Here is a 23,886-nt window from a genome sequence, read left to right as displayed (position 1 = left end):
TAAGTTTGCTAATATTGTTGAAAGAATGCATTTTTAAGACTAAGATCGCTTTATTGATCCTTATGGAAATTTGTTTTGATTACAAGGTCAAGGACTCTTTTCTCAAAAATAGAAACAACAACAAATACATTCACATAAATAGAACAGACGCAAACATAAAGAGTTCATTCAGTGATGACACACAAATGTCTTGATCCTTTTCATGTTTCCTAGTCAACGAGTAGAGTTGATACAGTCTGACCGAGTTTTTGCTGAGACATTTTAGTTCCTTTAAATATGGTAGTGTTGTGCGTGAGTTTTTTTTATGCTCTTTTTTAAGGTTGTCTAAGCTGCGCAACAGTTTAGATGAAGCCTTTACTTGCTAACAAGTTATTCCATGTGTTAGCAGATTTTGCATTGTCGAACAGTACAAATTATCTTAAGATATTCTTATGTAGTCTAAAGCTATTAAGTTTATATAGAAAAAATAGCCTATGTTAGATTTTCTTTGCCTGAGTTTCAGTGTGGTCTTCCCATGAAAGCATGCTGTTAACAATGACTCCCAGATTTTTTTATGAGTTAACTTACTTCAACTATTGTTATGTATGCATTCAGTTACTTTAACTATTGTCTTGTATGCATTTGAGTTGGGGGGTGGGGGGTGGGAGGATTCCATTAGATTTCTAAAAATTCAGAAATTGTTAGTTCCAGTCTTTACAGAGATTCATATTCATGAGCCTTTATCATTCAGCCACCACTTATGTATATACCTGTTGCCTTTATTAGCCAGCAACTTTCAAGTGTTCTAAAATCATACATATTATATATATTATATAAAAAGCTTGTCTTTGACTTTAAGGTTAAGAAAGAGTGCAGTACTTCATGTGACTTGTCAGACTCACACTTGTGGACAAAGTTAAATGAATAAATCATTTAAAAGGTGACAAGGGATGTTTGTCTTTTTAGCTAAGCTGCTTTTGAAAATCCAGATGCAAGGACTCAGCGTTATCAACAGTGCGGTCCAGGGTTTCCTTGTCTCTGAAAGGGAGAGACCCCAGTCTGTACCAGTACTATCACTCTTATGACCCGAAATGAAACCTGAGCTTTTCAAAGGAACATTCACATCTGAGTGCAAAGACAGATTTATGGTTGTCAAATGAAAGTAATATCCCCCCCCCCCCCCAAGTTGTGATGGTAACCTTTTAGGGATTACGGGCACAAAATGGCCTAAAGTGTGCCAGTGTGCCAAAAAAAAAACAAAAAAAAAACCCCTTCAAAATCCAGAGTTATGATAGTCTGACTGTTAAGTAAGGTGAAGATTAGATTTACACCTTGACATTCAACAATTATCAGGTCTCCATCACAGCATAATTATATCTTGAACCTGTAATTAGGTGTAATTTATTTTGATTCTTTTGGATACAAAAATAATTTTAATTAAAGAGTATTTGTGGTTTTGAATATTTTTTAAAGTGGACTATTTTAAAAAGAATTCTGAGTTGATCAGATGTTTTAAGTCAACAATAGTTGTGTGTGTGCTAACTGGACATTTATCACCCTTGTACCCAATGTTTGGTAAGAAAGAAATTTTATTACAAAGCACATATCAACTCAGTCTGTCTGTCTGTATGGTAAAAAAATTTGTACACATTATTTCTCCCTCACCCAATCTCGGATTAAGCTGAAATTTCGCACAAGTATTTCTTTATTCTGACAACACAAGAATTAATAGAACAAAATTAACCAATCAGTTGATTAACTATTGGTAATTAATTAAGGATAAGTTGAATTAGCCTTAAGGAGGCTTGGGTCCTCAGATTGAATTCAAGTTGTACAATTTTTTTTTTTTTTGTAAATGCATTTAAAAAGCATCCCAGTAACATTCACCCAGATACCCCTTTCCTCCCTCTCCCCCTTCCCAAGTGGTCCAGATAAATAATAGGATCATATACATAGAGAAAGCATTGCACTAAACAAAAACAATTGGTGAAAATATAAAATATTTCTAGTCACACAGATTTATTATTGTTAGTCTAGATCTGTTATACTTTAGTTATATGACGGATACAAATTTATTAGCTTTGTTTTGTTTTTTTAAAAGTATTTTCTTAAAAATGTTTTTCATGTTGCGTTTTAAGAACTGTCGCTAGGTTTTTTTTTTTAATGAATAAATTGAAGAAATTGTATGCCTGTTAAACATGCTTGCCTTGTAATGTGCCCAACGTAATGGTGGAGTGGGGGGGGGGGAGGAGTCCACTTATGACTCTATTTTCCTATAGGTCACCATGACATGGTTAAGCTTCTTTTTTTTTTTTTTTTTTGTTGTTTAGTTGGCGATCTGATTACTGGCTAAGTGGTTCTCTCTCTCCTGGTGAAACACGGCAGGGATATAGGTTTTATTTAGCATCTCAAGTTTCTGTTTGTTTGATTAGGGTTGAGAGTTTTGTCAGGGTGTTTCTCTGTATATTTTCCTTAACCCCATTTATATTCCTGCAAATACTTCTCGTGTAATAAAACGCTTTTATTTATGCAGCAAGTGTCCAAATTACTTTGATAATAAATTGTATACAGTAGATTTTTTTCTTTTTCAAGCTTCTGAGAGTTTTGACATGAAATGTACTAGATTAAAGTTATTCTCTGATCAAGTAGATTGCTGATGCATTCGTTTTAGGTACAAGTTTTGAAGAGGACTTCTGCCTATGATGTTCTCACGTTGATTGTACAAGCATCTTTTTCCTGGGTGGGCATTTAATTAACAAAATAATTATATTTGGTAGGTTAGATAGTAGAGTAATGATTTCAAGTGTGATTTAAATCTGTGGTTTTGGTAACTTGTTCAAACTGATCTGAGTATAGATGAGGGACATAATTAGCAAGGAAGCGTGGTCGAGAGGTCAAGTGTGCTTGAACTTGGCTTGGCTTGGCTACCTAGAAGGGGGCTCGAGGTTCGATACCCGACTCGGGCAGAGTTGTGTTTACTGAGCGCCTAAAGGCAGCACGGAAAACCAACTCCTAGATACCCCCCCCCCCCTTCCCACTGGTCCACAAATGAGATTGGACCAAAAGCGCTCTGAGCATGCTATAAGCATGAAAGTGGCGCTATATAAAAGCTATAATTATAAGGAAATAAAAAAAAAATTTGCAGAAATACTTTAAAAAAAAAACAACAAAGTTAATACATTTTTTTTTTTAGTGTAACTATTGTTTTAAATAGATCTAATTGTTTGTGAGTATATTTGGCAATTTTAAAAATTCTGTTATGTATGTGTGTGTTAGGTAAGTGATCTTGCACTTGTTTGCTCAACTCCACTGTTATAGATACATAGAGTAGGGAGTTTCTAGTCTCTTTTTATTCTCATTTTTATGTTGGAGGGTTCAGATGAGTTGTCCTATATCTGAGATTAACTGCACACCGATTCCCGGATCTGGCAGCTCTCCGTATAGTTTTTTTCTGTATTGGGGGGTTTTTGGGGGCCAGTTCTTGTTTGGGCCTCTCACTCGAGTACGCAGCTATAAAGGACAAGGTCGGCATTCTCCAGTGATGCTCCGTGAGGACAATTTTCACTTGTGCCAATTTCTATCTTCCATAACATGTGTTGTCTCATTCTTTGCGTCTGATTCTGAGGTGAAAAATAATATGTTGGTTGTGTTGGGACAGCTATAATAGGTGTCTCCTTTAGTAGAGAGTTGATACACAGGAGAAGACAATTTTCTTCTGCACACAGGCAGGCGGGACTTGTTTCATATATGGCCTTTGAATATTAATATTAATATCTTGAGGAAATTTGTTTTACAATTGCCCATAACACAGAACACAGAACATACTGTAACGCTAGAAAATGAAATATACATTCGTACCACAGTTTCACTCAAAATTAAGACCTACATCAGAAACTTGGATTGTATTCAAATGTTTCTTGTGTCTGTTTTTTTTTTTACAAATCTTATATCAACTCACTTTATTTGTGTAGTAAAAAATTTGTTCAGGTTATTTCTCTCTGACACTAAATCTGGGATGAAGCTGAAATTTTGCACACTTATTTCTTTTACCTGACAACACAAGAAAAATTAAAAAAATTAACCAATTAGTTAATTAACATTTTTGGTAAGTACTTATTTTATTTGGTATCTCAAACAAGGGAAAGAAATTGTACTTGACTGAACTCTATGTTTGTATAATAGAAAGAAGCTAGGTTAGATGGCTAACACACTCCACATCTTTTTCACACCCTTTTTTTTTTATCACACCAATGATTTCTTTACAGTTGTGCATACATAGCTTAAGTTTTGTTTGGTTCATCAAGATTTTTTTTTGTATAACTGGATGTTGGGTTAGGGTTCTTATGGTTGTGATTTATGGATAGCAGGATTTGAGATAAAGATCTTTAATTTTTTTTCTTTTTGTATCAGGCCTAAGCCAAGGGACTTAACAATAATGTACTAGTGCGTGGAGACTCTCAGAGCTTATTGTATCATCATAGACACATGGGAAACATTTTGTTATGTGTGCCTGTGTGTTCATACTCCCACAGAGCTGAGCCTAAATTTTTAACTGTATCAGTTTCTGAACTTTCAGTCAGTGTGTTTTTCTATAGCAGTTTGTGAATAAAGTGTATTCTTGTGATTGTAGAATTGTAGTGTATTGAACTATATTCCACTGCTCTAATAGATTATGATTGTAGAATTGTATTGTATTAAACTATGAACCCCTGTCCTATTAATTAGTGTTGTGGGATTGTATTGTTTAAAAACTGTGTAATCCCCTGTCCTATTAAATTATGATTCTAGAATAGTAGAGTATATAACTATAATCCCTGCCCTATTAATTATGATTTTAGAATTGTAGTGTATTAAAATATTATCCCCTGCCCTATTAATTATGATTGTAGAATAGTAGTGTATATAACCATAATCCCTGCCCTATTAATTACGATTGAGGAATAGTAATGTATTAAACTATAATCACTGCCCTATTAATTATGATTGTAGAATTGTATTGTATTAAACTATATTCCACTGCCCTAATAATTATGATTGAAGAATAGTATTGTATTAAACTATGATCCCCTGTCTTATTAATTAGGATTGTAGATTTTAGTGTATTAAACTAGAATCCTTGCCCTAATAATTATGACAAGCTAGAGAGCTAGAAGTTATTTCTTGGACAGCACTTAGTAAAAGAGACAGAGCCCTCCGAGAGTCTTAACCAGTTGAATGCGCTAATGAGCTGTGTGAAATAGGTGACGGGCCCATTTTTATTTCACTGGAGTTTTCTTCATTGAGTACAACCGAACAAAAGGAATGTTGAGCTAGAACTGAGGTCACCATGAACTTTTGCTATTATAATTAGACATTTCTAAAGAAATCTTATTTGCAATTCTTTCCATTTCCTTCATTTTATAAGTCCTGTTGATGTCGAACTGTAATCTAGAATTTATTGCCCATGATGCTTATTTGCGTGTCTTTATTATTTTGTTATTAGTATGCTTTGTGCATTTGGCTCCAAGTGGCACAAGTTAAAGTGCAGGTGGAGGGTGCCTTTGTAAAGTTTCTCTGTTGTCTGTTAGGCACTAAGCAAATAGATGTCACCTAGAATTGATTTCTAGGTCATTTGAATTGAAATTCAAGGCCCTTGGATTAGAAGTCAATATTTGTGTTTTTTTTATGGTCCCACTTGACCCCCCCCCCCCCAAAAAAAATGTGAAGACTGCCTTGCAGTGTGGTATGCGCTTTGGACTTTCATCAAATTTTTTATGTTGCCACTTGGCCCCCCCCCAAAAAAAAAAACTGGGAAGACTGCCTTGCAGTGTGGTATGCACTTTGGACTATTGTCACATTTTTTGTGATCAAAAAAAATTAAAAAGGGGGGAGGACCGTTTGGCCTTGTGGTATGCGCTCTGGATTATCTTCACGATTGTCTTGAGTTCAAGCCTCCCTTACATCTTCTGCCAGTCCTTTAAAAGGTTTTCGCTAGGACATAATTATCTTCATTTCCAAGGGAACATCTGTACATTGTAAGTTTAGTCTAATCCCAATTCATTGCTCATTTTGAGAATAAAGCTTTTTAGTAAATAAGCCATTCATAGCAAACAAATATAAAGAATAATGACATGGGTGGCAAGACTTAACAAGTTCTTTTGCTAGCATCTAAATGACAATGGATGTTATTGTTCTTTGACCGAACAGCTCATGAGGCTGTTCAACAGCTAGCTCTGTGAATAACATGCTTCTCCTTGAATAAGAAAATTAACTTTGATTGTCAACTAAGGCCTACATTTCTAAGTGGTATTCTGTTATCTCTGCCAAGACCCTAACCTGATACCTTGAGATTAACAGTGAAGAGTTTCACAACTTCCCTGTCATCGTATTCCTAGCCTACTAAAAAAAATGTGACCCTTATACTTCATTAATACAAGGTACTGATCTAAAACATTAACAACATAATTTAAAACATAATTTCTTATTTAAGCTCACATAATATACTAAACTAAACATTCATATTTTATTTTTAGAATTTCTTCCATACCTTTGCATGGGGGTGGTCAAATGAAAAAAGGGATATTACTGATGAAAAATATAATATAATTGTTATTGCCCCATAATCCTACAAACGAGACACTTTAACAGGAAATATTTTTTTTTTTAAATTAATTCAATAATTAATGAATAGATCTTTCTAAAATTGTAATAAAATATGTTGTCATGAGTTCATTTGTGAAATTTTGTCTCGATAAGGTAATGAAAAGTTATGAAAATAAATTATTCCAATGTTTGACTATAATAAAAGTGCGTGTAATAAATAATAATAATCTCCAGTTGTGACCTACATATTTCATAACCATTGTCCGCCGGTGCTCGATTTAGATTTTCTTTTTGCCATCTACCTCAGTCTTAAATGTGTATCCTGCGGCCTTTGTAAGTGACCTCCTGTCTTGTTCTGAAGCCGCATGGAACCTTCTATGTCAGTTAAAGCAAGTTGGCACCTAAGCTGGTCTTTAAAGAGTTGGAAAAGGTGTATTGATTAGAATATCATCTCTTTAACATTGGTTCCTAATCAGTCTTGTGATAATATAGTGATTCTTATTACTCATACCCTGCCCACTGCTATCCCCCGTCGTCCTGTGGAAGGTTTGGATTAGGAAGTAGATTATCTTCAACTCTGAAGAAACATCCGAAACATGTATAACAATTTAAAACAAACATTAATAGCTTTGAAGACTTTATACAAAAGCAATAAAAATAATTAAAAAATTGAACTTAATTGTCAAATCAAAAGATCTTGTCCTTTTGTTCCTCAACAGACAAGAATTAAACACTTGCCCCTATAGTTTTTATCTAGATACCTTTTGTTTGATATCTAAAGCTTGTTAGAGCAACCTTTTCTATTGGGCCAGGGAAAAATCAGCAAAGCATGCACGTGTTTAATCTCTTTTACTTTGTGTGAATAAAAGTATTAAAAAAAAAAGAGCGAACAAAAACACAAACAAGCTTCCCATTGGCGAAGTAGACCTCCAAGCCTAGTGATTTGCTTGTTTTTGGTTGTGCCGTGCCTTTTATCTCGTTTATCCTAACATGTGACACTTGATATTTGCCAGTATTTGCTGTTTCAAAGCAGAAAAGAGGGAAGATGAGATTGAGGTGTTGGTAAAAATACATAAGCTTTGGAATTTGTTTGTGTTCTAGGCTTTTTTTTTCAACAAAGCATAAATCAATTAAAAAATCAAACCTATTTGTCAATTAGTTATTGGTAATTAATTTATCTTGTTTGATATTGAAAAAGGGAAAGTGCTTCTATATTATAGAGACATGTAGTTGTGCATGTGGAGTTCTTCCCCTCATATGCATTTAAAAAAAAATTCTTATATTTTGCTTGTTTTTAAAAATTATGTTTGTATCTAAGTGCATCTTTCAAGCTTCCAAGACTTCCAAGCTTGTGATTTGCTTGTTTTGGTTGGGTTGTGCCTTTTATCTCATTGATCCTAACATGTGACACTTGATATTTGCCAGTATTTGCTGTTTCAAAGCAGAAAAGAGGGAAGATGAGATTGAGGTGTTGGTAAAAAAAACATAAGCTTTGGGATTTGTTTGTGTTCTAGGTTTTTTTTCCCAATGGGGATTTGTTTGTGTCCTAGGTTTTTTTTTCCCAATGGGTATTTGCTAGTGTTCTAGGTTTTTTTCCCCAATCTTTTTTTTATTCATTAATAAATCAACTTAGAATCTGTTAAATGCTCACTCCTGTGTGATAAAGGGTTCCATCGATGCTGTGTTCTGTTGCTCTGTTGCAAAAAGAATTTTCTTTGGGATAGTGACAGTTAAAAAAAAAAATTAAAGTACCCTATCAGACCATGAAATCTATTGGGCAGATGATGTAAAGGTCATCTGTTTGTATGGCTATTGGTTAATTAGTGTAACTAACAAAACATAAATCTATTAAAATTAGTCAATTAGTTATTGGTAATTAATTTATCTTGTTTGATATTGAAAAAGGGAAATGGCTTCTATATTATAGAGACACATAGTTGTGCATGTGGAGTTCTTCCCCTCATATGCATTTTAAAAAAAATTCTTATATTTCGCTTTGTTTTTAAAAATTATGTTTGTATCTAAGTGCATCTTTCATGCCATGGCACGCTCAGTCCACTTTGGTCCAATCTCCTTACTGAACCTGTTTGAAAAGGGGGGCAGGGTGGATTTGAGTCTGACACTCATGTATCAGTCTTTACCTACTCCATGACACTGCCAGTTTCATTAAAAGAAAAAAAAAAGTGACCGTGTTAATGATGTCTGGTCTGCAAAGGTACCCCCCCCCTCCGCTAATTGGTACTGGATCTTTTTAGATATATCTATAATCAAGGGCCCAAAGTTTTCATGGTTCATTGACTTTTTAAATTGTGCCCTTGTTTTTTTTTAATTTTTTTTATTGGGCTGAATAGCCTAAGGTTAACTCCCCCTATCCTGATAATTCGTTGATATTGTGAATTCCCCCCCCCCTTTTTTTTTTTTCCTCCTTTAGTTTTTCTTTAGACTTTTACAACGACAAGTTTCTTGTATGATACTTAACTGTACACAATACAGAAACGTAACTGTGCGTAGTCAAGACTTTAAAACTTGCTTAACAGCTTTGGTTATGGTCCAATTGTTCAAACAGCTACAGTTATGGTCCACTTGTTTGATCACAATGGGACCTCATGCAGTGTGCCGCTGTAAGCCCACAATTTTGTTACAGTACTAGATCGTTTTTATGACTCATAAATCATGCTTAAAGCATGCTCTACAGACAAAGCTTATTCCTCTGGATATATAATACGATTTTCACACGCAACTTAGATTAACATTTGGCAATTAAATCTTTTTAGTATTTTTTTAAAAGATCTTAAAATTATTTTTTTTCAACAATTTTCCCCCAAAAAAGGTTTGTATATTTAATACCTTTTTTTTTTAAACTTGTGCAAACATTTATATTTTTTTGCTTATTTAATATATTTATAATTTTTAATATTATTTCTTAATTTTTGTGTGTGACTTACATAATTTCTTTTAAGGGTTTATAGATAACATCATTTTTTAAATAGATTTATGGACCACAGTTACATCATTTCATTTTTTTAAGTGTTTTGTGAACACCTTTATTTCAATTTAAAATTTTAAAAAATTATTTCAGATATTTGAACTTGTTATAAAAATATCTGTTTAAAGCCTGGGTAAATTCATTGTACTCTTAAAGGAAATTAGGGGGCGCAGTGGCTGAGTGCTTAGACGCTTGGATTCCATACCTGGGGTCCTGGGTTCGAATCATTGGTGAAGACTGGGATTTTGAATTTCATGAATTTTAGGGCGCCCCTGAGTTCACCCAACTCAAATGGGTACCTGACATTAGTTTGGGAAAGTAAAGGTGGTTGGTCATTGTGCTTGCCACATGACACCCTGCTTGTTAACCGTTGGCCATAGAAACAGATGATCTTAACATTATCTTCCCCGTGGATTGCAAGGTCTGAAAGGGAAACTTACTTTACTTAAAGAAAATTGGATTGGGAGTAAGAATCAGGGTGGGGTTATTTAAAAAACCTAAAGCTTCTGACCTGGTATTGCATTTAGTCATGTGCTTAACATTGAAAGCCTTTTTATTCAGGCTTCTCATTCAAGTTAGTAATTTTTCTGAATATTTTGATAGCGTTCTTTCACTGTGCGCAGTCGGCGTAGAATAGATATTAGATATTGGATTGGCCTTGTCATTGAATATGTAATGGTATCATTTATTCAATGCCCATTCAGAAAAAAGTCAATAGAAGCCACGTGGGGCTCAGTCATTCCCCTTTGAAGACTTCCTAAAACAGCTAGATCCTGATACACACATGAAAACATAGACAACAGAAGCGACACCTTTTTTTTTTTTTTTTTTAAAGTTAACACAAACGTCTGTCCCCACCACCCAGCTGTTTAGAAGAGATTTGTTTGCCAGTGCACAAAGGCTAGTCAAGAATCTTACTATCAGGGTCTTTGATAAGAAAATCCTTTTGATTTTTTTTTGAATTAGTATTCCTTTCTTTGTTTTGTCATGAACTATTTTTGGGTTATTGTAAAAGCTTAGACTCAATTAAAATAATTTAAATACCTTTCTCATGTAGTATTTAAAATATACATAAAACCTGTTTATCCCATAATATATATACATACATATACATATATGTATATATGTATATATGTGTATATATATATGTATATATATATGTACATATATATAGGTGAGTGTGTATATGATGATCAAGTGTGTTTTATGTACAACTGTGTATGAGTGGGTCAGAAGGGTGCTGATGCAGAAAGTATAGTTAAAATGACTAAGAAATACTGTCAGTAGTTACTCAGGACTAAGATGTTTGTTTGTAAAATGTTTTACTTATTTCGGATGTTCCTTCAGAGTTGAAGATAATTACTTCCTAGTCCAAACCTCCCGCAGGACGGCGGGGGATGGGAGCGGGCAGGGTTTGTACCCGGGACCATTGACAAGTCCGAACGACAGTCCAGCGTGCAAACCGCACGACCAGGCAGCCAAGATATGTATGAAACAGTATGAAAAACAAAATATATATTGTGTTCAAAGTTGCTTTGATTAATTCCCATATAGTGTTATCCAAAGAACATTACAATGGGCATAGAATATACTTTAGAGAACATAAATCCACCCTGGGCAGACAAAAGGCTGTACTTTGAAATATAATATTACATTTTAAAGGTTGCTTCGAGTTAATCCCAATCTGGTGTTAGCCAAAGAACATGACAGGGGGTGCAGGGCATACATTTAAGTCCCAAAGAAAGTTACAAACTGCGAAAAGTGAACTTAAATCTGGCAATCATAGACTTTGCTTGAGATTTAACAAAATAAGTAGGTCACAGTTCTTTCTTGTGAAATACTGTTACATGCTTCTTTAATCATCAGCCTTAATTACCTTAATTACCAGTGTTAAGTTTTAACAATGTTATGAAGTACTTTTAAGTATTACATTATGATAAGGGCTTTCTCCATGTATCTAGACCACACTGGGCTCTTTGTAGCCACATATGATTCTGGCTTCTTTAAAACTTAAAGTCGAGGCCTTGTTAATGTTAGATGTTACATTTCCTTAAAGCCCTTCATGTTTCTCTGTTTGTGAGATTTTTGTTGCAGGACAGTAAAGTATGATAAAGGTGTTTAAATCTCTGACTAAATGGAAATATATTTAAACTTGAAAAGGGAGAAAGGTACACGCATAAAATAAGTGAGATTAAAAGTATATAACTATGATTATGTAGGGCAGGGATAAAATATCAGGATTAGGAAAAAGTAAAGTATTGAGCAGATGAATGTGCCGTCATTGTTGGAGAGCTCGGAGAGGGCGACGACATCTTTTTGGTTGATTGCATGGCGTGTAAATAGCTGGTGTACACCTGCCCTTAAAAAATGTAGGCCCATGTTTGAGGTCTTTTGTTGTCAGCTGAATAGTACTGCATGCATGTTGTGTACAGTTACTTAGGGGTTTCGATCGGAAAATGTATTATGTTTAGAATAACCAAGAAATCTGGCTTTAAACTAAACTGAATTTAAGACATGGTCTTCTTTTTTTTTTTTACCGAATTTAAGACATGGCCTCTTTTTTTTTTTTAATTATTATTATTCATTCAGTAATGGGATTACTGGTCTGGTACTTTGCCTCAGATAAATGAAGTGTCTTTATTGATTTACCTTTAGTTTGCGTTGGGCAGATGGCCGCAAAACTTAGGGACAGTTTGTTTTTCTGTCGCTTTGATTTCCCCTTTTCAGACATTAGGTATCTGAGATGTTGGGCAATAGAGTTGGTTCAACTTGAGAGATCATGACACACGCTGAGTCACGCTGTCAGACTCTGTAGTATTCAAACCATGACTCAATGTACAGTAAAGTTTCCCTTGCAGACCTTGCGATCTATGGGGCACATGATGTTAAGGTCATTTGTTTCTATGGCCAATAAGCAGGGTGTCATGTGGCCAGCACAAGGAACTTTACTTTCCCCAACTAAAGTCAGGTACCCATTCATCATCATCATCAAACTCCATTAAACTCCATCAAACTCCATTAGAGTGAGGGCTTGAGAGGCTCAAATCCTCTCTTGCAAAAGCCCTGGACAGAAACCCTGCTGTCTTGCGTAGTGCATGAATGTCGCCATACAGGTCGAGAATTTTGGGTTTCCCAGACCTGTCGAGACGGAGATCAGCAAGTCTGGGGCAGTCAAACAGAATATGAGGCACGGTTTCCTCTTCTTCCCCGCAGCGAGGGCACCGTGAATCGAAATTTGGCCATAGCCGCGAGAAATATGAGCCAACAGGACAGTGGCCTGTCCTGCACTGTGCTATAATAGCTTGCTCAGGCCTGGACAGACTCCACCACGGGGAAGTGCGGTCAGGGCGCCTCATGCGCTCCCAGACTCCACAGGCTTTTTGGGACTTGTCCCAGCACTCAAACCACTTTTCCATTTCTGTTTTTTGTATTATAGCCAGGGCTTGATGAAAGCTTACAGCCTGATCAGTGGGTGGAATTTGCCCTCCCTGGTGGGCCAAAGAGTCTGCGATTGTGTTGCCAGATGGCCGCAAAACTTAGGGACAGTTTGTTTTTCTGTCGCTTTGATTTCCCCTTTTCAGACATTAGGTATCTGAGATGTTGGGCAATAGAGTTGGTTCAACTTGAGAGATCATGACACACGCTGAGTCACGCTGTCAGACTCTGTAGTATTCAAACCATGACTCAATGTACAGTAAAGTTTCCCTTGCAGACCTTTGCGATCTATGGGGCACATGATGTTAGGGTCATCTGTTTCTAATGGCCAATGAGCAGGGTGTTATGTGGCCAGCACAAGGAACTTTACTTTCCCCAACTAAAGTCAGGTACCCATTAGAGTTGGGTGGACTCAGGGGCACCCGAAAAATCCAAAAAATTCAAAATCCCAGTCTTCACTGAGATTCAAGCCCAGGACCCCAGGTTCAGAAGCCAATCGCTTAACCACTCAGCCACCTTGCCCCTCATGACTCACTGTACTTATGTTAAATTTGTATGCTAGGTACTCAGAAAAATAACAATGTTGAAGGAAGAAGCTGTAATTGATTATGATTTAACCATGCTGAGAAGGAACTTGCTCTTGGAAATGTACATATACACAAGCACAGGGTTTCCTTCCAGGGCTGTGGGATAAGAGGAGTTGAGCCTCTCATGACATCACTCTTGAGACCGCTTCCTTTTCACATGTCTCTTAGTTATTTGGGGGGGGGTGCTGTGGCTGTGCAGTAAAGCACTTAGCTTTTGAACGGGGGTCCCAGGTTCGAATACTGGGTGCCTCTGAGTCCACCCAGCTCTAATGGGTACTTTGACATTAGCTGGGGAAACGAAAGGGGGGTTTGTCGTTGTGCTGGCCACATGACACCCTTGTTAACCATGGGCCGTAGAAACAGATGCCCTTTACATCATCTGTCCCGTAGATTGCAAGGTCCGAAAGGGGAAATTTACTTTTTTACTTAGTTATTTTTACTGTTGGGGCACTACTCATGATCTGTTGACAGTCCCTCTCCATTCATCTCTGTCTTTTGCCAGGATTATGTTTGCTTTCAATGACAGGCCTATCCATTCTTTGCTATTGTCTTGCTGTCATTTCTTTTGTCTGCTTCTCTTTCTTTCCCCTTGTACTGATCCCTGCGTAAAGGTCTTTGTGAGCTCAGTTGATCGATCATATATCGCCATACAGTTAAAGCTTGCTCTTTTTTTTTTTTTTTTGCAATGGCTAGAAGGTCATCATGAGGGCCACTTTCCATTTGTTTTAGATTTATTAACGTAAATGAAATTTTTAAATCTTGTTTTAAAAATATTTCAGTAGAAGTCTAGGACACACAAAAGAAATATTTCATTGACTATTTATGCAACTACTGCCTGTATTACTTAGTCATTTTAACTATACTTTCTGCATCAGCACTCTATTAACCTACTCCGATGCGGTCGTACGTAAAACACACTTGATCAGCTGTTCACTCATCCATATAATAACAACCAATGTCACCCAGTTTGTCAATACAGTTGCACAACAATAAATATCCTGGCCACTATCAACAAGCACACTCACACATCACAAATACTTTTGCATATTCAGTTCAAAAATACCTTTTGCATATTCAGTTCACAAATACCTTTTGCATATTCTTTTCACAAATACCTTTTGCATATTCATTTCACAAATACCTTTTGCATATTCAGTTCACAAATACCTTTTGCATATTCATTTCACAAATACCTTTTGCATACTCAGTTCACACATATACCTTATGCATATTCAGTTCACAAATATACCTTTTACATACCTTTTACATATTCAGTTCACAAATACCTTTTGCATATTCAGTTCACAGATACCTTTTACATACTTTTTACATATTCAGTTCACAAATACCTTTTGTATATTCAGTTCAAGAATTAATTTAAAAAATTATCCAATTAGTTAAGTAACTATTGGTAATTAATTATTTTTTTTTGTATCTTGAAGAAGGGAAAGAAATCATACTTGACATGTGGTGGTATTAGTTGAAATAATCCCCTTGAGATTCAGGAATCTTGAGCCCTTAATAGAGAACATTTTTTTATGCATTTAAAAAGCGATCATGCAAGATAACCCCTTCTTCCCTCCCTTTTTGACGGCTGGTCCAAACAAGTGATTGAATCATAGTGCTTTGAAAAAGCTAAAAGCTAAACAAAAACAATTGGTAAAAAAAAATATATTTCCAATTGGACAGATTTATATGTCGAGGTCAATCATACATATCATTACATGACTGATCCAAACTAATAGATACAATTACACTTTATATGAGCTTTTTGTTTGTTTTTTTTTTAATTTTTTAAAGTTTTTCCTGTGTTGATTCGACTTTTTCATCTTTCCTTCTGATATGGAGTATATTGTAATAACTTAAGTGAGGCAACTCAACGAGGACATAGACGTTTATTTACATAGAGACATGACAAACACAAAGGGCATCTGCCTTGAGTACAGCATCTCCATATTGGCTCTCTCTTTGGGCAGAAGTCGTTAGTCTCTTATGTCAACATCCTGACTTGTCTAGTCACAGACAGTGCGCACCCTCTTTCCGCACTATCCTGAATGGTGGTGCGCATGGCAAAATCATAACAATATTATATTCTAGCTTATTCATGCTTGGCTAATTTGAATGACATTGTTGCTTGTGAAGTATTGTTCAAAGTTTTTAAAGTCACTAAATCACCCCCTCCACCTGCCCCCTCCCCTCTCCCCCCCCCCCCCCCCCAAAAAAAAAAAAAAAAAAAAAGGTTTCTTTTCATAACCTTCTGTCATGCAGAGCAATAAATTGGCTTGTTGGTCTGTATTGTGGTTTTAATGGTGAAAACTCCCGAGAGCAGGTTCTTGTAGAGCGTTGTTTGGATTTGCTCTTTGGGCTTGAGGTTGGTTATTCAGGATACATATATATCTGATTGTTGATATGGGTTGATCAAAGGATTATGTAAAGGCAGTTAGTTAAGTTTGGCCGTGTAGCTAAGTATAGCTGTATACACTTATATTGTAAGAACTTTTTGAATGTAAGGATGTTCTAGTTTTATCTCTTAGAGCTGTTAAAGTCTCTGGTTAGAAGCATTTATAAACATTTAAAGTTAAATGTTAATTTGTATTTTAATTTGAATTTGTTTTTTTATCTTATCATATCTTATTAACTAAAGACGTTACTTCAGAAAAGAAAAGGATTACGCCCTACGCGACATGCATCTAGTCATGCGGGTTAACCAATGACTTGAACTCTGCCAAGTCATTGGTTTTCTTGGCTGGCTCAGGCAACCCATTCCATGCTCTAATAGCACCAGGGAAGAAGGAGCATGTGTATTAATTTGTCTTAGCATATGGAACAATGAATGTGACATTAATTTCATCACATTAACCTTTGTAGAGATGTATTTTTGTTCCAAGGTAACTGGATTTCAATGATTACTTTGACCCTTTAACTAGTGGTCAGCGAGCCTGTTATATAGTCATTAGACCAAATATTTCTACTTTTCCCAATCCATTATGACTTTCTTGACTCCTCAAAACTTGAGGGGAAATATTAGTCTCCAGTTGAGTGCAACCTTGGCCAATGATACCATCTCCAGCGAATAACCTGCCTGAACATTCCAGGCTCACCAGCCAAATGAGGAGGCACAGAACTTCAGTGCAAAGCCATCTATCCAGTGCCACCTCTTCCCAGTTGCCTGTGTCGATTTTGAGGAGCTTCATGTCCCTTTTGCATACATCCGTATAATGTAAAAGTGAGCGACCAGCGGCTCTCCTGCCTTCTATTAGATCGCCATACAGGATGTCTTGTGGAAGTCGACCTATTGGCATTCTACGAACGTGGCCAACCCAGCCAATGCGTCTGCTGCTGATAACAGAGCGGATGTCCTGGGACCCTGCTCTTTGTTGCACTTCCTCATTGGTTATCTTATCTTGCCACCTTATTTTAAAGATCCGCCTTAGGCATCGGAGGTGGAAGACATTCAGCTTTTTTTTCCTGCCAATGAGTAGGTTGACCATGTGTCACTTCCATATGGCAAGGTGCTCAACACACAGGTCCGGTAGACTAGGGCTTTAGTACTGCTAGTCAGTGTAAGGAACTCCAGGATTATTCACAGTCCCCAAATGTAAAGGACTGGGGGATGAGTTCTTTACTACAGACATACAGCTCGATAGTCTAGGGTTTGATTCTCACTTGCAGATCTTTACATGTATAAGTATTACAAAATACCACTCAACGAAGGAGTATAAAATTAGTATTTATTTACAGCCAACTGCAACTTACAAACGTATAATATTAAATGCATCATAATTATTTACTGAAATACTAAATGTGCCCGAATTAATATTACAGGGCGCTTAGATTCATTGAACAAAAGGCTATCAGTGCCAAACATAATATTAACCACAAATAGTCAGTTCTCACACATAGCAAGAATAATAATATAAGTTATAACATCTCCTTACGCTAGGCATAAAACTGGTAAACAAACACAAGTACCCTACTCAGACCAGGTCAGCTCTCCATCTGCTAGACTGACCGCTAGAAAACCGTATTGTCCCCCCCCCCCTGAAAATCCTGACATAAAAACAATTCACAAACCAACTAATAGAATAAACAAACACACACACAATCTCACATCTTACACCCCCCCCCACACACACACACACTCTTGACAGTCAGCAATATGTTGTCCCAGACTCTTTTTCTGCTGCCGTGACATGGTGGCCATTGCTGTTTATATCTTAATCCAGTGGAGTGTTGTTGGATATGATGGATATAGGCTGTGATTAATACCTGTATTATGTTCATGCTAACATGTTGACTATTTGTTCACTTTGCAGATGTGATGTCGAGGTGACAAGGAATGCCCTGTCGGTCTTTTCCTGTACGCATGATACAAAAAAGGTTCAAAATGGTCGGAGTCATAGCTTTTGTTGTTCTTCTTTTGTTTGGTAAGCTCAGAAACATTTGTTTGTGTATATGCTGGATGGGGCTGTGTATGTGTGTGTTTGCTTGCTAGGGCTGTAGGCTCTTGTATATGTTTGTGTGTGCCTGCCAGGACTGTAGGCTCTTGTATATGCTTGCTGGGGCTGTGGGTTCTTGTGTATGTTTGTGTGTGCTTGCTGGGGCTGTAGGCTCTTGAATATGCTTGCTGGGGCTGTGGGTTCTTGTGTATGTTTGTGTGTGCTTGCTGGGGCTGTAGGCTCTTGTATATGCTTGATGGGGCTGTGGGTCCTTGTGTATGTTTGTGTGTGCTTGCTGGGGCTGTAGGTTCTTGTATATGCTTGCTGGGGCTGTGGATTCTTGTGTATGTTTGTGTGTGCTTGCCGGGGCTGTAGGCTCTTGAATATGCTTGATGGGGCTGTGGGTCCTTGTGTATGTTTGTGTATGCTTGCTGGGGCTGTAGGTTCTTGTATATGCTTGCTGGGGCTGTGGGTTCTTGTGTATGTTTGTGTGTGCTTGCTGGGGCTGTAGGTTCTTGTATATGCTTGCTGGGGCTGTGGGTTCTTGTGTATGTTTGTGTGTGCTTGCTGGGGCTGTAGGCTCTATATGCTTGCTGGGGCTGTGGGTTCTTGTGTATGTTTGTGTGTGCTTGCTGGGGCTGTAGGCTCTTGAATATGCTTGCTGGGGCTGTGGGTTCTTGTGTATGTTTGTATGTGCTTGCTGGGGCTGTAGGCTCTTGTATATGCTTGCTGGGGCTGTGGGTTCTTGTATGTTTGTGTGTGCCAGCTAGGGCTGTAGGCTCTTGTATATGCTTAATGGGGCTGTGGGTCCTTGTGTATGTTTGTGTGTGCTTTCTGGGGCTGTAGGCTCTTGTATATGCTTGCTGGGGCTGTGGGTCCTTGTGTATGTTTGTGTGTGCCTGCCAGGGCTGTGGGTTCTTGTGCATGTTTGAATAATTAAAAAAGTAATTTTATTATAACTCTTCAGTATAGTAACTTTTGATATCTGCATGTTCTGATTCCTTCTTAGTCCCTACGCTTAGCGCTCATATAATTCCCTTTGACCTCTGTACTTTCAGGATTTTACCAAGTGCTTCCATTTGCTGACAGCAGCAGACCACCTAGGTAAATAAAACTCATGTTATTGACTTTATCCTTATTGTATCATCTTAATCACCTTTGGAATGTGCCATGTCAGAAGGAGAACTAGAGTAGTTTAACCACTGTCAACATTCTTTTTGCGGAAAAGCGGCATTGGAAGAAAACTTAAATTAAAAGTCATTTAAATTGCATTCTGTCTCAATAACTTACTGTGTCATTTTACGTCTTCTGAGATGATCTTGTCCCTTTGCAACCAGAGATGGAGTGACCTCTCCATTGCTAGGTGGTAAATTTGAGAGTTCTGGGCTCCCTGCCCACATGTCAATACTCACCTCTCGTCCATACTCACCAGATTTAAAGGGATGGAACATCATTGCAATTTGTGTCAGGTGGCTGCAAGAGTTTTCCAGAGAGCAGTGGTCTTACCACTGTCTCACTGCATATGGAGTTCCAAGACCGGCTTTTTTGTTAGGGTTTACTCCCTTAGCTTTTGACCTTATAGGGACACACACAACAGTGCGGCTATTAATCTTTAGCTAGGGGTTCGGTTCGTGGGCAGCAGGGCCTGACTGCATGTCAATGGGCCATGACTGCCTCTTGGGGCCAAACCTACAAACCTTTGCAGATTAGCTTCACAACCTTAGTCTCTGTTGGTCACCACAAGGAGGTACTGCATAGGACTTTCTGTGGAGAGGCTTACAAAAGAGAAACTTACAAAATTGTTGCCCTTTCACAGATGCTAGCTAGCGGTGGCAACAAGTTAAGCTACCACACTAGACACTTAACATAGCCACTAGTTCAAAATGTATTTGTTTTTATTTTTAGACCTAAACCAGTTAATAAATTGTTTAGAAAAACATAGTCTATTTCAGGATAATTTCTTATCATATTCTTGTGAAGAATGAATAATGCCTTTGCCATGAAATCTGTTCCTCAAGCTTCTGTGCTTTTTTTTTTTTTTTTTAGAAAACCCTTGCATAGGCTTTTTTTTTCTTCTTAGGAACAGTCTGTTGTTACAGAAAATTCATTGGGGTTGTATTCACCTGTCCATCAATGCATATGCCAGATTAAAAAACTATGCCAGATTAAAAAAAAGAAACTATGCCAGATTTAAAAAAACAACAACTATGTGCCATATTTAAAAAAACTATGCCAGATACAAAAAAACTATGCCAAATAAAAAAAAACAAAACTAAGCCAGACTTTAAAACATGTTATTGTAAGCTCCATTTTTATTTTACCCTCCAGACCAGCAGACCCAATAGCACAAGCTAACCAAATAACTCAAGCTAATAACTTAGGAACACCCGTGTAGGTATATTTTACTTGCTGCGCTGAAAATGTTTTTTCTTGCTTGCTGGTGACAGGGTTGAACATTTTTTGGCTGTTATTCTTCATTGGCACTTCATTTTTTTAAACTTTAAAATGATAGCATCTTATATCTTGCCTTCATTACGATGTACCAGTTCATCCATAATACAGTTGAAATGAGATCCTAAGCTTGTAAATGACAAAAATTACATGAATTGTGGGTGTTGAAGATTGTAAAGAAATATTTCTTAAATGAATTGTTGAAATAAAGTAAGAAAATGTGTATATTTTTATGCATAAATCATAAATTAATTTACAAATATTGACAAACACTTAAGAATATCTAGGTCATGTCCTTGTTATTAAATACTTTAAAATGAGGTACTATGTATTTTTTTTTCCTTTAATGCTTTCTGTGCTTTGTTGTGGGGCCCACTTGATGCTTTTTTTGGTGTAAGAAATGAAATTATTCATAAAGTTAGTTGTCAATTTAATTTAGGACAAAATTGGCTTTTATGCACTTTTATTTCATTATTAAATAATCTTGCAGTATACACTATGAATTGTTGAATTGCCAACTATCCATTATAGATAGACATAGATGGTTGCCTGGTATTAGCTATAACCACTGCCATCCCCCATTGTCCTGGGGGAGATATGGGCTAATTCTGAATTAACATGAAAAATTTTAAAACCAAAAAACCTAAATATGGTATCTCTTGTTGAAATATCCCAAGCTAAAAATATATAAAAATTATATTTCTGTTTATTGGTTGGTGTGCATTTTTCTGATTAAATAAAACAATGGCTCTTTCAGGAGTGCCAGTGATACTCTGGAGGAGGAAATCAAAATGATTGAGGCCAAAATAAGGAACATAGAACAAGGGTAAGTAATCATAAATTTAGCTTTTGTTTGGGTTATGGTTACTGGTACGAGGCCATTACTTATTCCATGTTTGGAAGTAATTATATTAAAGGGATGCAACACTTTTGTATCAAGAGAAGTAACAAGAATACATAAAACACTGTACAGTAACTTACATATACAAAAATACCTCCTATCAAAGTACTCAGAAAAAAAACATTTCTTATTCCATATGCTAGAAGAAATTTAAATAAGTGATATAAGAGCATGCATGGACTGGGTTGCCTGAATCAGCCAGGAGAACCAATGAATTAGCAGAGTTTAGGTCTAATTAACATGCATGACTAGATTAACACATGGATATACATAGAACATTAATATTGTTGTGGGTTGTTTAGTAAACAGATGTAGAATAGATTTAGGTCTAGATGGAGTTCGTTTTCAACCAACAACATATACCAACTTGTATAAAATACTTAAGAAAAACGATAGCTACTTAACAACTGTTTAATCCAGAAAATAAAGGGGCACAGTCCAAATGTCGACAGTTACTATAGTTGATGTCTCGCCATTAGGAGTAGAAGTCGGTCTCTGTCCGTTACAATCTATCCCATAATTCCTATTCAATTAATATCCCATAATTCCTATGTCCGTCTGAAATAGTCTATTTATAGTCTCGTCAAATTCCCAATAAAGTAAATCTATAACAATATCTATAGAAGGCATGGTCTGAAAGCAGAGCTTTACTTACTTTCCTGATCAATGTTCCCCTTTAGAAGACTAGAAAAAAGACAGCAGACTTTATACATGGGTCAGAGATCATATTAATCTTACTGAATGAAAAAGAAAATAAATAAAGGCTGCTGCTGATCTTTCCTAAGCAATGTCGCCCTGTTTAAAAGCAAAGTTCCCCTTTCAGACCTTTGCGATTTGTAGGGCAGATGATGTAAAGGTCGTCTGTTTCTGTGGCTGATGGTTGGTGAGGTTGTCATGTGGCCAGCACATTGATGAACCGCCTTTACTTTTCCCCAACTAATGTCAGATACCCATTAGAACTGGGTGGATTCAGAGGCGCCCAAAGATACCTAAACTTAAAATTCCAGTCTTCTCCAGCATTTGAAACCCGGGACCTTTGGTTCGGAAGCCAAACACTTTACCGCTTAACCACCCCACCTTCAATGTTGCCCTTTTACTACACTTAAAGAGACAAATAAAAATGAAAGTTTTTAGCTTTTATGGGTGATTTCAACCTACCTGATATAAATTGGAAAACACTAACCATAGATAAACACCAAAACCTTAAGGACATAAATGAGCTTTTCATAGAAACTTTACACAACCTAAGTTTAGATCAAATCATTAAAAAGCCAACTAGATTAAACAACACATTAGATCTCTTCTTAACCAACAGACCTGGATAAGTAGTTAATTATGATATTATCCCTGGTCTATCAGACCATGAGATCATAAAAATACACAGTCAGATAAAAGCAGTAGCCAATACAAAACCCAAAAGAAAAATCTTACTCTGGAATAAATGTAACCTAACACAACTACACCAAGCTGCATTAAACTTTCAACAAACATTCTTATTAGAAAAAGACATTAACCAACCAGTCGATGACCTCTGGAATTTCATTAAAAACCATCTTAAAAGCATTATAACTACAGACCAGTATCACTTACCAGCATCACATGTAAAATCCTAGAACACATAATATGTAGCAACATCATAAACCACTTAGACAAACATAATGTCCTCACACCATACCAACATGGCTTTAGGAAATATAGATCATGTGAAACACAACTAATAGGACTAATTGATGATTTTTCAAAAGGTTTAGATAATAGTGAACAAATAGATGCTATCTTACTAGATTTTTCTAAGGCTTTTGACAAAGTTCACCACCATAGTTTGCTTAAAAAATTAAAATATTTCGGCATTAATGGTCCACTGCATCAGTGGATTAAGGACTTTCTGATAGGGAGAGAACAAACTGTAATAATAAATGGCTCTAAATCAACACCGATAACAGTAAACTCAGGTGTACCTCAAGGAACAGTCTTGGGTCCACTACTATTTTTAATTTACATAAATGATTTACCAAATTGCATTACTTCAGGAACAAAAGTCAGATTATTTGCAGACGATTGCATAAAATATAGAACAATAAAAACAACACAAGACACAGATATTTTACAAAGAGAATTAGATGAATTACAGAAATGGGAATCAAATTGGAGCATGTCTTTCCACCCAGAAAAATGTCAGTTGTTAAGAGTAACAAAAAAACTAAAACAAATTAATTCCACTTATCTTATTCATGGCAAACCAGTAACACAGACTAAAAACGCAAAATACCTAGGTGTTATAATAAATGAAAAACTGTCATGGAATCCACATATTGATGAAACTACAAAAAAATCAAACAAAGCATTAGGATTTATTAAAAGAAACTTCTATAAATCAAATAATAACATAAAACTAAAATGTTATTTAACCTTGGTTAGGCCAATAATAGAATATGCATCCTCTGTTTGGGACCCCTCAACTCAAGAAAACATTAAGAAACTAGAACAGACACAAAATAGAGCAGTGCGATTCATAACAAACGAATA

The 23,886-nt window shown here is 36.4% G+C and overlaps 1 protein-coding gene across 5 annotated transcripts in view; it reads left to right on the top strand.

The window, feature by feature from the left end:
- The window catches only part of LOC106078452 (UDP-glucuronic acid decarboxylase 1-like), a 60,988-nt gene that overhangs the window by 13,259 nt on the left and 23,843 nt on the right, over positions 1-23,886 (top strand). For 3 of the 5 annotated variants that reach the window (XM_056011985.1, XM_056011987.1, XM_056011986.1), the window contains exons 2-5: positions 17,886-17,996; positions 19,067-19,112; positions 20,337-20,399; positions 21,217-21,285. In XM_056011985.1, the coding sequence (XP_055867960.1) occupies positions 17,909-17,996; positions 19,067-19,112; positions 20,337-20,399; positions 21,217-21,285 (266 nt within the window). In that variant the 5' untranslated portion in view covers positions 17,886-17,908. Of the gene's footprint in view, positions 1-9,366; positions 9,392-17,885; positions 17,997-19,066; positions 19,113-20,336; positions 20,400-21,216; positions 21,286-23,886 lie in introns of those variants that run through there. The other 2 variants (XM_056011988.1, XM_056011989.1) reach the window with 2 other exon arrangements.

Source organism: Biomphalaria glabrata, chromosome 15, assembly GCF_947242115.1.
Source record: "Biomphalaria glabrata chromosome 15, xgBioGlab47.1, whole genome shotgun sequence".
NCBI classification, from domain to species: domain Eukaryota; kingdom Metazoa; phylum Mollusca; class Gastropoda; family Planorbidae; genus Biomphalaria; species Biomphalaria glabrata.
Note: the sequence above shows the minus strand (reverse complement) of the source record. Positions and strands in the feature narration are given on the sequence as shown.